At 37.9% G+C, this 15,737-nt stretch overlaps 2 protein-coding genes across 2 annotated transcripts in view; one reads left to right on the top strand and one right to left on the bottom strand.

The window, feature by feature from the left end:
• LOC134812866 (uncharacterized) overlaps positions 1–15,737 on the bottom strand; it is a 912,489-nt gene that overhangs the window by 800,920 nt on the left and 95,832 nt on the right. The window lies entirely within an intron of this gene.
• LOC134812859 (uncharacterized) overlaps positions 14,002–15,737 on the top strand; it is a 7,492-nt gene continuing 5,756 nt past the window's right edge. The window contains exons 1-6 of the mRNA XM_063820439.1: positions 14,002–14,115; positions 14,254–14,378; positions 14,692–14,805; positions 15,044–15,082; positions 15,277–15,303; positions 15,441–15,464. Coding sequence (XP_063676509.1) covers positions 14,027–14,115; positions 14,254–14,378; positions 14,692–14,805; positions 15,044–15,082; positions 15,277–15,303; positions 15,441–15,464 — 418 coding nt within the window. The 5' untranslated portion in view covers positions 14,002–14,026. The remainder of the gene's footprint in view (positions 14,116–14,253; positions 14,379–14,691; positions 14,806–15,043; positions 15,083–15,276; positions 15,304–15,440; positions 15,465–15,737) is intronic.

The following is a 15,737-nucleotide window of genomic DNA, read 5'->3' as shown; positions in this document are numbered from 1 at the left end:
AGACAATCTGTATTCCGCATGGTTCCCGGCGCGCTAGTTTGTCTACAAATTATTAATTCGCGCGTTACAATACAGAAGATGAATCCGAGATTGTGGAACCAGATGATACGGTTTTTGAGGCATTTTAATACGGTCATTTTAGTCTGTTAAAGTAATTTCAGAGTGCTGGAAATGGTTTCACGGTGTAGGGGGATGTGTTTACTAACTATTTTGACGTCAAAATTATCGCCAGAGGCTCCCTGAGTCATGGAATGAACGGAATGAACGAAAATGAAATTTTTTTCTAAAACTCATCGGATTGCCCCAAAACAGGTCGGAATCGTTTGGTATTGACCCTTATAGTGTTCCTACAAAGTTTGGTGGCCCTAGCACTCCCAGAACGCCCACTAGAGACTTGATTCCATTTCCGTATCAAAAAGCTGGTTCCTGAGTATCCGATATTGATACGGTCATTTCAGTCTGTTAAAGGGGCTGCAGAGTGCTGGAGATGATTGTACGGTGTAGGGGGATGTGTTTACTAACTATTTTGACGTCAAAATAGTCGCCCAAGATTCCCTGAGTCATGGAATGAACGAAATGAACAAAAATGAACATTTTTCTAAAACTCGTCGGATTGCCCCAAAACAGGTAGGAATCGTTTGGTATTGACCCTAATAGTGTTCCTACAAATTTTGGTGGCCCTAGCACTCCCAGAACACCCATTATACCCTTGGCTGGATTCAAGAATTTAGAACCAGTTGAGCAGATAAAACGGATTTTGAGAAATTTTGTCTGCTTGTGTTGTTGCAGAGAGTTGAATTTGGTTCAACAGTATTCAAACAAGATGTGTTCCAACTTAGTTTTGTAGCCCTACTAGTTTCAGAACGTCCACTAGAATCCGGTTCCATTTTCTTCCAAGAAGCTGTAGACAAGGTTGTTTGAAATTTAAATTTAACCTCTCTGGTAATACAACTTTTTACTTGGATGGATTTCAATAATTAAAGAGAGCAGATTGTTACTTTGTTATTTTTGAGATTTGATTTTTTGATATCATATGTACAAATGTATAAATCAGTTTCTACAAATTGTAACAGCAATTGGCAGTAATAAAGCGGTAGTAATAGTTTTGCACAACATCAATCATAATATCATTCAATACTTCAATACCTTCAAAATAATTTAACTCGGTTATAATAATTTAGGCTGGGAAGGATCCATTTCTGATCCCGCGAGAGCAAATCCAGTTCCAAGTGAGAGCAAATCCAGTTCCAAGTGAGAGCAAATCCAGTTCCAAGTGAGAGCAAATCCAGTTCCAAGTGAGAGCAAATCCAGTTCCAAGTCTCGACAAGCTGCTTATCATTTTGTTCAGGAGGTATGGGAGCCCGGAGGAAGAATTAGGGTTGGTTTCTGAAGAGGTAGTGATACCAAGATAGGGGATTAGGGGATGTTAGGTAAGTGCTGATAGGTGCTCCCTAGCTAGTTATAACAAGCTATTTTGTCCCATTCGTAAATATCTAAGCTTTTGTTGATCTGAAACTCATTGTCTGGAACTGTTGTTATCAAATTCTGGAACTGTTGTAAGCTTTGTCTGGATCCAGCAGGAGAAGGGGGAAGAAGGAACTCTGTAGCAGGACAAGAAGGCGCAGTCTTCTTTCTTCACGACCAGTTGGCCGCACAAACAATCAGATCACATTCAAAATTACATCATATCTCTCATTGCCAGTAATAAATAATTTAAGTTTCACCGTTAACTCCATCCAGTAATTATTATGATAGTAGTTCAAAATACAAACCAATAGAGCAATGGTCTTTCAACGTTATCTATCTTTGCGTCCTAAAGTGGGTTAGGTGAAAATTCGTCGACCGCACGTAATCGTAGATTCAGAGTGTAAACAAAATTTGTGAAAATGGGGATCGTACAGTTATTTTTCAAATCTGACAGTTGAGAAGTCAAGAAACGTTCTTTTATCAGGCTAAACGAAATATATCAAACTCGAAAAGCTGACATTTGCAAATTTATCGAATGAAAAACATGATTCATCTTTAGGTGTATATTTTCATGATATCTAGGATGCAACTTGGAATACTATATATTATATATATACAACAATGTACTGCAATTCAGAAAATTCTAACGCCTAAGACTGATGAACGAAAGACTTAGACCTGAAATCAAGTTTAAAAGATCTCAATGTTACTTTATTGAGCATTCTAGGAGGCTTAGTGGTAGGAGGGACAAACCTATTCTCTATGAAGCTTTGCCTTACCTTAGAGCGGATCATTGGGCCTCTTAAGTGCTCGTACTGACGGGGATGATGTCCCTTAGATAATGCCCACAAGAAACCTAAAGCCAAAGGACCACAATCATAAGAATTACCCTGCACCTGCGTATCAATATACCTAACTAAAGTAGTGAGAGGTCTTAACTTAAGAATACAGTGAGTGATGGACTTATCTAAAACAGTACTGTTCTCTAAACTAGCTGAGGTTTTCATGGAATCAAAAATTTCTACAACATGAGGTTCACTTATGAAAGTAAGGGCGTTAGATATACAGAACCAATGTAAATTACTAGGATTAATTATCTGGATAAACTTACTGTCAACTGGACTAAAACTACTATAACTATAAGGACTGGATAAGCAAGTGTCTTGAAATGAAAATGAGTTGGAACGATGAATTTTACACATGTTGCTATAACTATTAACTATAATATCATCATAACATGTACTAGAACTTTGACAAATATCATATTGCTCCGAATACATACTAAGTCTTCCTGTGTCAGAGTGAGTGAGCCAGTTACTAGATACTGAAGTTGATTTTGATTCTGCACTAACCTTAATCTTCTTACGCTTAGCACCAGCTTGTGACGGCTGTGCTCTCTTAAAGCCTGAGGACGGTTCAAAATCAAATATATCAAGTACTGGGCGCTTACTTTTATCAACACTAGGTGCGGGCTTAGACTGATCAGAAACAGGGGTACTTAACTTAAAGATTACAAGACAGGCTGAACGTGAAAATTCTAGGAATGCATGTTTAGAGAGTAGATTAGACTTAGTGTTGGAAAACTCATAGCAATTTGTTTATCTCGTTGAGATGATTCTAACCATTGTAATGACCAAGATGACCACTTATTTCCCATCAAAAGACCGAAGCTGAGATATCTTGTATGAAGTGTGTCAATCGATGCTCGTGAGAGTGTAAAAATGGGGTCTGAACTGAAAACACAACAACCCGAAGTCTGAAGACTCTAAAACCATGATCATTTAAAATTAAATACACAAGACGAAAGTTTAGCTCTTATCAGAAGCAGAGATATCTTAAAACAAGTGAGATAAAGGGTGTGGTCATACATATAACTTTAGTCTAAGGGTCACGAAATCCTCTCCGAACCTCAGCGTGGTGTGGCCTGGTTGGCAGTAACGGGTGGTGTGCTCTCTTGTTGAGTACAAAGGTTGAGACTTGCCAACTCAAAGTTCCGATGTGGTCTGGTTGGCAGTAACGGGTGGTGTGCTCTCTTGTTGAGTACAAAGGTTGGGACTTGCCAACTCAAAGTTACCATAGGAACCAGGAAGTCGACACTAACAGCTACCAAGCATCAGGAAATTTCTCTTTCAGATATCAGGATACCAGATAGTACACGCACGAATGACGACACGTTAGACAAAGATACCTAGCTCTAAGAGCTATTAAATCACCAAGAAATTCTCCTTCGGCTTTTACTCTTTTAGGTCCCAACGAAGTCACCCACCACAGAGCTACGGATTCCAATTCGCTCATTCTGACTACAAAGACACACTGATAATTAGTAGTCTTTGCACTCCCTCAAGTAACCACTATTCAGGTCTTTTTCAGTTAAGACAGGTAATGCATAAGGGCTGACACACGCTAGACACAGGCTCGTGATAAGACAGAGTTAGGGATTTCAAATCTCTCACTCTGACTATGAGGAGTGAGGACACACTGATAGCGAGAATCCTTAGCACTTCTCCCTCCAGTGACCATATTCCAGGTCATCTCAGCTAGACAGCTAAGGGCTCATCTTGAGGCCATCACATTTAACCTAGGATTAGGGGACCGGGTTAGCTTTGCCACACTCTTCATTGAAGTGTGACAAAACGCTCTACAATCATCTAATAGCAGCAGAGTTCGACTGACACCATTACTTAGGGGCAAAAGAAAGAAGCTTAGGGGCAAAAGAAAGAAAACAACCAAACCACCTTTCATCATCAATAATGAAAGAATCTTGAACCGGAGAGCAATTGCCAATGGTTTTAATTCCTGGTTTGTATCAATTGCTCCCAAGCTCAATGAAACTATCACAACTGACTTGTCTTCTGGTATTCCAATTCTCCCCATGAAAACATTCCATGACTTCCTTAGCCCTAGTAACTCTCGATCTATTATGTTAGAGGACAGCACTCCTGAGGAGGTTCTAAGAATAATCAAAGAATTCGAGAATGGAAAGGCCAGTGATATTCCCATAACCGTTATTAAAACTTCGTCCCACGTTATTGCACCAATTATCAGCAGATACTTAAACAAACTTATGTCAAATGGTATATTCCCTGATATACTTAAGACTGGCAGAATCACACCCGTCTTCAAAAAAGGTAATCCAGAAGAAATAGAAAACTACCGTCCTATATCCACCTTGTCCATATTTGGCAAAATATTTGAGAAAATCATATATTCTAGGATTTATTCGTTTGTCAGCTCTCAGGGAATAATATCTAAGACTCAGTTTGGTTTCAGGCAATCGCACTCAACCTCCCATGCAGTAAACTACTCTGTTGACCTCATATCTAAGCACATCAAATTGAAGCACCATGTGTTAGGCATATTCATCGACCTCAGCAAAGCTTTCGATACTATAGATCACTCAACATTACTTACCAAACTAGAAAGGTATGGCATCCATGGCGTGGCAAACGATCTGATCAAGAGCTACCTAACTAATCGATTTCAGTACACTGATGTTGTAGGAGAAAAGTCTGACCTACTTCCAATAAAATTTGGGGTTCCCCAGGGGTCAATTCTCGGACCCCTTTTATTCCTACTTTACATAAATGATATCTCTAATAGCTCTAGCTTGGGATCGTTTGTCACCTTTGCGGATGACACCAACATATTTGTTGTTGGTAAAACTGCACAAGAAGCATATGAACGCAGCAACGCCCTACTTTCAAACCTTCAAACATACATGCGGGCTAACAAGCTTCACATAAACATGTCAAAATGCTGCTACATTCACTTTAGACCTAAGTCACGTACTGAAGCAAACGTTGAAGAAGAATTCATAATGAATATAGACAACTACCCCATCAAAAGAGTAACGTCAGCTAGATTTTTAGGAGTCGTCATTGACGAAAATCTAACATGGGAAGAACATATAATAGCCCTAAAACGAAAGCTTAACCATGCCACCTCAACTCTGTGTCGTCTACGCTGCTCCCTCCCAGAATTTCTCCACAGACAGTTATACTACACTCTTTTTGAATCCCATCTGTCGTACTGCATATCAGCATGGGGTGGGGCAGCTAAAAATCGTATAAGCTCAATATTCACTGCACAGAAGTACTGTCTGAGGGTCCTGTTTGGTGATAGAGCAGCCTACCTGGATAAATTCAAAACGTGTGTTCGAACCAGACCATTTACTGACCAGAAACTTGATAGTAAATTTTATAAAAAGGAGCACACTAAACCTCTGTTTAAAAACAACGAGATACTCACTGTACAAAATCTTTATACTTACCATAGCTACATAGAATTATTCAAGATCATGAAGTTTTCTACTCCTATGTCTATGTACGAAGAGTATTCTCGTTCTTCCAGGAAACCAATGCTTATTATCAATAAACCGGATCCCCCAGACAACCATAACACGAGGTCAACGAAAATATGGAATATAATAACCCCTAACCTTAAAATCTTTGATTGTTCTGTTAGTATTTCTTGCCTGAAATCCAAACTGAAATCTTCACTACTTTCCAACCAGCATTGTCATGCCGTGTATGACTGGACAAATAAAGACTTTGATATTTGTAACCTTAAATTTTCGTAGGCTCCTGCAGGGATTCCACCTGACCTCCAAAATTTCATGACCAAATCGACTTACTCTGCCAGCGTATTCCTCTGTCAAGTTAAATGTGATGTGTGAGTGAGTAAGTGTAGTGTAAAGAGATCCTATTTTTGTATCCAATTTGAATTCTAATAAAGACCCTATGCATTATGATCAAATTTTTAGTACAATAGTTATATCAGGGTTGACTTCTATGATTAATATTATAACCCAATATTCATTTCTTTTTCTCCCTTCAATTTAAACCCCCACTTAGACATTTAGCCATGATTTAGTATTGAACACCCAAAATACTTACCGTCCTTAATAATCGTAAAGACCATTTGTTACAAAATAGCTGCTAGAATAATGCATGCCAAATATTCCCTCTTACACCCACAAATTATAATGCCTTCCCATCAACGCCTCTAATTTGGTCACTAATCAACCAGACTAGCGTTCTGGTGTGTACAAAAGCTACCAGCCAGTACATTCCTTGCCCCGCTAGTTGATTGTCAAAAAATCATACAGCTCAGAACAAACGGCCATTTACCACTAAGAGCATTATATGTTTTCATTTGTTTAAATTTTGTGCTGTAAAATGTGCTAAAACTTTGATTATTTGTTTAATTGATTATTTGTTTAATTGATTACTGGTTCTAATCAGTTTATACAGCAGAAGTTCTTAACGTTCGAAAACAGTTCATCTTGGACATCCTCCAGAGATGCTCTATCATAGCCTGTCGCATTACACGGAGAACCCTTAGATCTACAGTACCCTGGTGGACAGCATAGCTCACTAAAGCATAATCGGACCAGAACAAACAACAATGCAATGCCTCAGGGATGCAAATATTAGGACATCAAAATTTTAACGAATGCATTACTCAAACTTTGGATTCAATTTGTTAGCCCAACGTTAGATGGTAACAATACAGGACAGACAATCCTCCTTTACTTTCATTGAGAAAATAGTACCCACTATTTGCATTAGACAAATAGACATGACAAGTATCTGGACTAATGATAACTTAGGATCCCCATCAATCATTAATTCCTCTCAGATTCCCAGGCTGCATTTAAAGCGCCTAACAGCACCAGTTTTAACTCCAGGTTCGTTCAGGGACGTAGCCAGGATTTTTCTTTGGGGGGGGGGGGCCTGTCGGCGAGCCAACGCGTCCATTCCAGCTGCGCAGCAAGCAAGCTGTGGCGGAGGTCGTGGGCCCAGGGCCCAGCGGGGCCCAGGGGCGGAGCCACTTGGCGGGGGCTAGGGTGGCGCAGGCCCCGGAAAATTTTGCAAAATAGATTTTGACATTTCCTACGGTCTAGGGGACACTAGCCCCCCCCCCCCTGTCTACGTGCCTGGGTTTGTTCTGAAAATCTCAGACCAACTCAATTCAATAGGTATTCACATCGAGTAGAACTTGGATGTTCCAGGGCATGAAGGAGTAACGGTAAAGAACTAGCGGACGAATTAGCAAGGGATGATCAATCCAACAACATCCCCATAGGACCAGAACCCTTTCTCCCAATTAGGCCAAACTCAGTGACAAAGGAAAATCACACTTGAGATGTTCCTTCACAAACATAAATACAGGTATTTTAATTTTTCTGGAACTCACATCAGATGGCTGACATGGCCACTGTCAGGATTGATCACAGCCCACTAGTTTAACAACGTCAACTTCGAGACACAAGATTGTGGACACTTTCAGGAGAAGCAGAAACATCCCAGCACCTCCTCTGGGCATCCATATCATGACACTCAGAATGAGGATAATTGGAAAACCACTAAGGACTACGGAGGATCTTAACTGTTCTAACCAATCTTTCCCCTTTAGCAAAGTCACCCTGAACTCTACTGTGGTGAGTAGAGTGTTACACTTTGTAACGGTGCTTAGCTTTTCTTAGTATTATAGCTTCGAGTTCATGTTTCTAGTAAGATAAGATCTGGTATTGATACTTCTAATTGCATTTATTCTATAATGAATTGCATTACACATTATATATGCTTTTAGATAGATACCAATCATCGTGATTCCATTGCATACATCAGACTAGAGCAATAAACATTAACAACAGTAAATTCAACCATATCTTCAAATTTGTGGAACAGTCTTTTCCGACCTTTCCTCCCCCATCTCAATTATCAAGAGCCGTATCAAAAAGATCTTACTTGAAACCCAGCAATTGACAACACCTGGGCGTGAAATTGAGTGGCTCCCCCTAAATAGCTGGGGCATTGAACCAGCTTAGTCAATCAGCATCCCATCCCTTGCATACAACTAATTACAAAAGCGCTAATTATACCTGTTTCAAAAGCATCCTGTCTGGAAGTTCCCTGACTGCCGTGTGAATCTTTGGATCTATTTTTGGATCTATTTTTATATTGATATGATTTTTATATACCTATATATTCCTCGCATAATTTCCATGTCCGCCTGAACAAACCTGGCACCATCAAATCTTACTCTAGAAACCCCAGAACTCATCAAGCCTAGTCTGAATTCAAAACTAGTTGACCAGCTACGTACAGTTTCCTGGACAACTGGAACCTTTTGGGCCATGCACAAGCCAATAGCATGTATGGTCCTGCAGTGGGGTCTCCTTGTCCTTGGATCTGTGTTTTGATCCGTCTTTTCTTAAAATTTTCCATTTGTGTCACTTAGAATCACCTTTTAAAATGTTAATCGACACCACTGGTCCTAGTTAAATTTAGCCATGGCACGACTACTCGAACGTAACAGTTAAATAGGTGTGACATACTATTATATTCTTATAATTATATCATATGAATTGATTGCACTGCTAATAAATAAAATACTTTGTTTTACTAAAATACTTTGTTTTACTAGTCGACAATACTGGATAGTATAGGGAAAACCCTGGATTCTTCTATATTTAAGTGTATACATACTATTACTATCCAGAACTAAGAATATTTGCATTATACTTTCAAACCAATTTCACAGTGTGATCATTTAAACTTCATGTTGTGGACGTCAGCTGAATTTGATGCAACCGAAAATGCGACATGAGCATGTAAATTTGATATGAGAAAAAAAATTGCGCAACAAAAAATTTGGTTAAATCTCCTTATTGCGATTTCTAACTGCGCGGCGTAGCGCGTACTTTTAAATCCAAATAAAAATTATTTTTGATTAAAATATCGAAAAATAAAATTACGGCATACAGCAAATCTTGTGTAAAAAAATGTGATAAACAATATGCTGTAAAAAAAATTCGTCAAAAACTTTAAGAACACGATGCCCCGCCCCATTTTTTAAATGGTCATTTTTGGAACTTTGACGGGCTATAACTTTCGCTAGGAACAGCCATTTGCCCAAAACTTGGTACCAAACGACTCTACTCAATGAGACCTTTCCAATGATGTATAATATGTTGGGTTTTGAGACATAAAATGTTCACCCGCAAGTTGATGCTCTTAGTACATACACTATAAGTCGATCTTCGAAATTTTTCTAAAAGGGCCCCCGACAGTTAAGATCAATTTCAATCGATGTATTTTCGGACGCTGATTCCGAATCACCCCCCATGACATAGGGTTAAAATGCTCCCATAGCGAGATATTGGCGAAAAACTGTCTCGATCACGTGATATGACCATATACGGAAGTTAGTCTAATTTCTCGTTAGGGTTAGGGTTTCAGCATATGCTTTTGTTAGAGATTGGGTTAGGGTTAGGGTTGGGATCAGATTAGAGGGCTATGATTTCGAATAGTCATTCAGGGCCACCGAGAGAACGTGTTTAAAAAGTCACGTGACAGTCGAGTGTAGAGTGATTAATCATCATCCACAAATGTCATCAAAACATAAAATAATTCGTTAGGAAAATTAATGTGCGCGGCTCAAAATTTTATCAACAACGAAAATCGAGCGCTTAAGCTAAATTTGCCACATTGTCGCAATAATGTATTGCTTTTTTAATCTTTATGTCGAAAATCGAAATGACCCACTGTTCTTAAAATGTCGTATATTACGCTACAAGTTCTTTTCAAATATGGCACTCTTGGGTCTATGTTCTGTGTCTATAAAAAACTTTGACAATGCAGGAGGGCAAGATACTATGTCTAATGTCATCATAGTTGTTGAGTGCCAATGGATCTACTAAAATAGGTTCCTCAGTAGACCAAACAGATAGTTGTGTTCACTGGTGTTCAGTACTACAGGAGGAATGGCAACTGAGGCTTCACAGTTCCTAAAACATTTCGCTGAAAAGATCAGCCTAAAGAAAGGCCAACAGTGTTGTGATGTGATGTCATTTGTCAGACGCAGACTGCGCTTTGATCTACTCAGAACCTGTATAATCTCTATCAGGGGGTACAGAGGTACCAGAACCCTTCCACCCACGGCAATAAGTGATTTGGACCTTAACCTGATCAACACTCTTAAACCCTAAAAGGTCATGGAGTGCTTGTTGGATGGGGGTCTAAACTGCTTTTTGTTGTGATGTGATTTAGTGGATTTTATATATATTATTACAAAGGGTTTTATTTTTACCTCAGTTTTTAAATTTGTACCATTTTTACTGAATTTTTATATAGGGTCATTGCTATATTATGTGTATATTGTTTGAATATTTACGAGTCCTTAAAAAAACAGATAGTTGTTAAGTGTCACCGCATCATATGTTCTGTGTCACAATCAAACTGCTGTTTGTTGATCACCTTCATTCACGTTTCCAGTTCTGTTATCGCCCTTCCTTGGTTCAGTTCAATTCTTGCACTTCCTGAAAGAAAAACTGATGTTTAATCAGTAGCTATTTAATTAGAATATCGCTCTCAGTATAAATATCTAATTTTTTAGCCATAAATAGTACTATATTAGTAGATATGTGGATTTTAATGTGACTGTGACACTTATTTTTTCATGTGACAGTGATTAACCTATCAACTTCCAGCTTTGAACGATCAAATCCGAGAATCACGGTAAACTGTCAAAACAAATACAAAATCTTAAGAAACCTCACCTTCACCATGACTTGTGGAAGTTTCCACCTTGGTAATGCACTGATAAGACAGCTGCATCTTCGACTGGATAAATGCTGTGAAGCTAGACACGGTCAGACTATAGATGTAGAAGTTGCTGATGGTGTTTAAAGACAGGAGCGAGAGTGCAACTCTAAAAAACGTGGTGTGGAATGAACTCTTGCTCTTATCATCTACGCTAACAATGGATTCCCCAACACGGTAAAAAACGTATGGTAGGAGAGACAAGCAGTAGACTGTGGCTGTAAGAAGTGTTGTCACGATCCCCTGCCACTTCAAACTTTCCCTGCTCCGGGAAACAACTTTTCTGGCTTTGATAAGCAAACAAAGATTGGTTGATAAAACTATGCATGTTGGAATAAATGCAAATAGCACTGCAGTGAAAGGCCTCAAATAATGCCAAATCTCTGATGAGAAAAAATAAGCGCATTCATAGCTCAAATATGAAAAGGAAACATCATCATCTACAAGAAAGAATGTTACAGGTAAGGTGAGAGCTGCCAACCAACATACCATGCAGATCAAGTGCGCTTTCTTCAAGGAGGTTGTTCCGAATTGTAGGGGATATTTCAGGAGGAGCAGCTTGCTGGTTGTCATGGTACAGATGAGAAGCATACTTGTCAGGTTGGAATAATATGTTGCATAGGAGTACAAGTAGCAGAAGAAATTTCCTAGCACCCACTTATCAGAGACGACAGAGACCATCTTTGGGAGAACGTAGGTAGCAGATACAATCAGGTCACAGAATGCCATGTGCTGGATGACAACAATGATGACTCGGTGAAGTTTTAAGGCCTTGTACTTTATGGATGCTATGAGAATGGTTGTGTCTCCTATTAAAGATGAGGCAATGACGAATAGATAGTATCCGGCCCAAGTGTACCGCATAGCATCACTTTTAATGCCATAATCAGTTTTGTTAGTGTAATCATCACCATATATTGGGTTGTTGCCATAACAAAGTATTTGCGAAAATGGACAACTATTGAATGAGCGACAAGAAGGAAAATGAGCTATAAATTTTGTGCATGAACATTGTAATCTTTCTGTTTCTTCAGAATAAAATGATATCCCAATTGATTTCCTACTTGAGGATACAAGAAATAATAATATTACTCTTCCTCATTATGTGATTACCCATATTTTGTATCTTAAGAGACATGGAGCAATTTTGCTACTCAATTAACAGGTTTAGAGGTTCTTTAGAAGGCTATAAATTTTGTGCATGAAAATTGTAATCTTTCTGTTTCTTCAGAATATGACATGATATCCCAATTGATTTCCTACTTGAGGATACCAAAATTGATGCATGTAGGGGCTGGAGTACGCTTGTTTATAGATTAATAAAATGTTGCATTGTAAATATTTAGAATTGACGATATATTATGATCTAATAGTAAATTTTACAAAGCTGGCTTTGGATTTAGGTAAAATTATGATTTATTTTTTAAAACCACGGATAGTTTTAAATTTGTTTAAATTAAACAAGTTAATCCTGTCTTCAAGAATGCGCGGCTTTGGCGGCCAGTTATTGATTAATACATAAAATTGAATCTTAAATAGAAATGTGGATATATAAAAATTTAAAACTTTCAAAACGGAGGCTTATAAATATTATTATATTATGATTGTAAAATAAAGGATAAAATTTTAAATTTGTTTCACTAAAAAATTTGTTTTACTACCAGAAATAATAATATTACTCTTCCTCATTATGTGATAACCCATATTTGTATCTTGAAATGAAATGAGAGGTTCTTTAGAAGGCTTACTGACAATTGTAGGTTTAGAGGTTCTTTAGAAGGCTTACTGACAATTGTAAGTTTAGAGGTTCTTTAGAAGGCTTACTGGCAATTGTAGGTTTAGAGGTTCTTTAGAAAGCTTACTGACAATTGTAGGTTTAGAGGTTCTTTAGAAGGCTTACTGACAATTGTAGGTTTAGAGGTTCTTTAGAAGGCTTACTGACAATTGTAGGTTTAGAGGTTCTTTAGAAGGCTTACTGACAATTGTAGGTTTAGAGGTTCTTTAGAAAGCTTACTGACAATTGTAGGTTTAGAGGTTCTTTAGAAGGCTTACTGACAATTGTAGGTTTAGAGGTTCTTTAGAAGGCTTACTGACAATTGTAGGTTTAGAGGTTCTTTAGAAGGCTTACCGACAATTGTAGGTTTAGAGGTCCTTTAGAAGGCTTACCAACAATTGTAGGTTTAGAGGTTCTTTAGAAGGCTTACTGACAATTGTAGGTTTAGAGGTTCTTTAGAAGGCTTACTGACAATTGTAGGTTTAGAGGTTCTTTAGAAGGCTTACCGACAATTGTAGGTTTAGAGGTCCTTTAGAAGGCTTACCAACAATTGTAGGTTTAGAGGTTCTTTAGGAGGCTTACCGACAATTGTAGGTTTAGAGGTTCTTTAGAAGGCTTACTGACAATTGTAGGTTTAGAGGTTCTTTAGAAGGCTTACTGACAATTGTAGGTTTAGAGGTTCTTTAGAAGGCTTACCAACAATTGTAGGTTTAGAGGTTCTTTAGAAGGCTTACCGACAATTGTAGGTTTAGAGGTCCTTTAGAAGGCTTACCAACAATTGTAGGTTTAGAGGTTCTTTAGGAGGCTTACCGACAATTGTAGGTTTAGAGGTTCTTTAGAAGGCTTACTGACAATTGTAGGTTTAGAGGTTCTTTAGAAGGCTTACTGACAATTGTAGGTTTAGAGGTTCTTTAGAAGGCTTACCAACAATTGTAGGTTTAGAGGTTCTTTAGAAGGCTTACTGACAATTGTAGGTTTAGAGGTTCTTTAGAAGGCTTACTGACAATTGTAGGTTTAGAGGTTCTTTAGAAGGCTTACTGAAAATTGTAGGTTAAGAGGTTCTTTAGAAGGCTTACCGACAATTGTTTCTGTAACAAGTTGTCCAAGCTTTACTTAATCTGTTAGACAGATTCATAACTAAGTCTTCCTGATAGGTGCATGACCACTTTGATCAGTCATGCTTGGATTTATCGACTGTGGTCTTCTGGCCAAAGAAATCATGATGCTTTTCCCTGAGGAAAACAACATTACGCCTGATATTAACAGGTAATTAAATGTCTGTTGATTTTAATCTGACCTAACATTTTCTGTGTAAAATCATTGTTTTAGGATGTCGATCACTCAAGATTAAGAGCCAGATTTGCACATTTTTGTGATAAAATGCTAATCCTCCTCCTTTTTCAGTGCAATCAAGTCGCTTTCTCTTATCGTCCTTGGGAGTGATTCCAACCCTTCCATGGCCAGTCAAAAGAACTTTAGTAAATCTCTACGCAACATAGTGGAGCAGCTATTTAAACTTCAGAATGGGGGTTTGTAATTGCCTAAAAAATAATTTGTTTATCTTAGATATCTTACGGTTATGTTATTGTTGGAGGAAAGAATAACCTTATATCTATTTTCCATGCCTTGGTATTATAACACTACTGACTACACTACGTCTAAGAATTATAATGTGCTCTATGAGTATTGCTGAAAGCACAGTGTAAGGCCTACACGGACCGCCTCTAACTAGCCAATCCCTGTTTACATGCCGTGTAGCAGGGGACTAGAAAGAGCTAAACTATTAAGCGGGGCATAGCCAATATGTAATGTAATGTAATAATATCTTAACATTAACCTCAGAGCAAGACTTCGAAGTGAACGAGGAGAGTCTAGTAAAGGTGGAGGATTTGGCTCAGCAAGCTGTTAAGTGGAGAGTTAACTTCAACGCCACACATCAGTTCTCAGCATCTGATAGTAAATATATGTTACTGCTTTTATGATTTCCAATGAAATTGAACAGGTTTTTGTACTACAAATGTACTACAAATGTAACATCTTGACTGCTATGCTCCTGTGACTTGATTGCAGTTAGTGCATTTAATTGTACATCACCATTGGTTAACAATACATTTTACTTATACTTAGGTTTCATCCAGTATTATTATTATCAGAGGAGCCTAAATTGGTGTTAAAAATGCTTTAAAATTTTCAGTTGAACCATTACAACCAGAGAAAAAGAAGAAAAAGCTAGGTATGTTACTTTAACAATCATGATATTTAGCAGGAATTTTGGGATGTTTATTTCATGTAAATTATCAATCACAAAATTAATTCTATTAAAAAGTGAATGATCAAGCTGAAATAAGGTTATAATTATGCCCACAATATCATGCTTATATAATTAATATTGTAAATATGCATGGAGGGTAATTGATTATTTTTCAGACCCTGAGAACGAAAATGCTGACAAACGTGAGTATCTTGGTAGTTTCTATTACTCGATCTGATTCTAAACCAGTCGTGTCTATAATTGCTGACAATTAATAGCTGTTTCACACCAAATCCAAAGTTTTTAGTTTTTGTTTTAACTGAAATCCTTTCATTTTCAGCCGCTGGAAAATCAACTGATAGTCGTGAGTACATTATCCACTTTTTAATTTCATTACAATATTTGTTACTGCAGCGACAACGTTTGGTAATTTGTTGGTAAAACCCGGTTCTGTTCCTAACAGAAACAGCCATTTCAAACAAATTACACAAAGTTGTTGACATTCAATACCCATTATTTGCAACAGTAAAATATCAAATGTCAAATCCCAACAAACCAAATTCCGCACGTGTCTTTGCCAAATTCCGCACGTGTCTTTGCCACAACATCTCACTCCTCAACACTAGGTAGCAAAGAT

This window comes from Bolinopsis microptera, chromosome 3, assembly GCF_026151205.1.
Source record: "Bolinopsis microptera isolate Bmic1 chromosome 3, MBARI_Bmic_1.0, whole genome shotgun sequence".
NCBI classification, from domain to species: Eukaryota; Metazoa; Ctenophora; class Tentaculata; order Lobata; family Bolinopsidae; genus Bolinopsis; species Bolinopsis microptera.
This window is presented reverse-complemented; position numbering and strand designations above follow the sequence as displayed.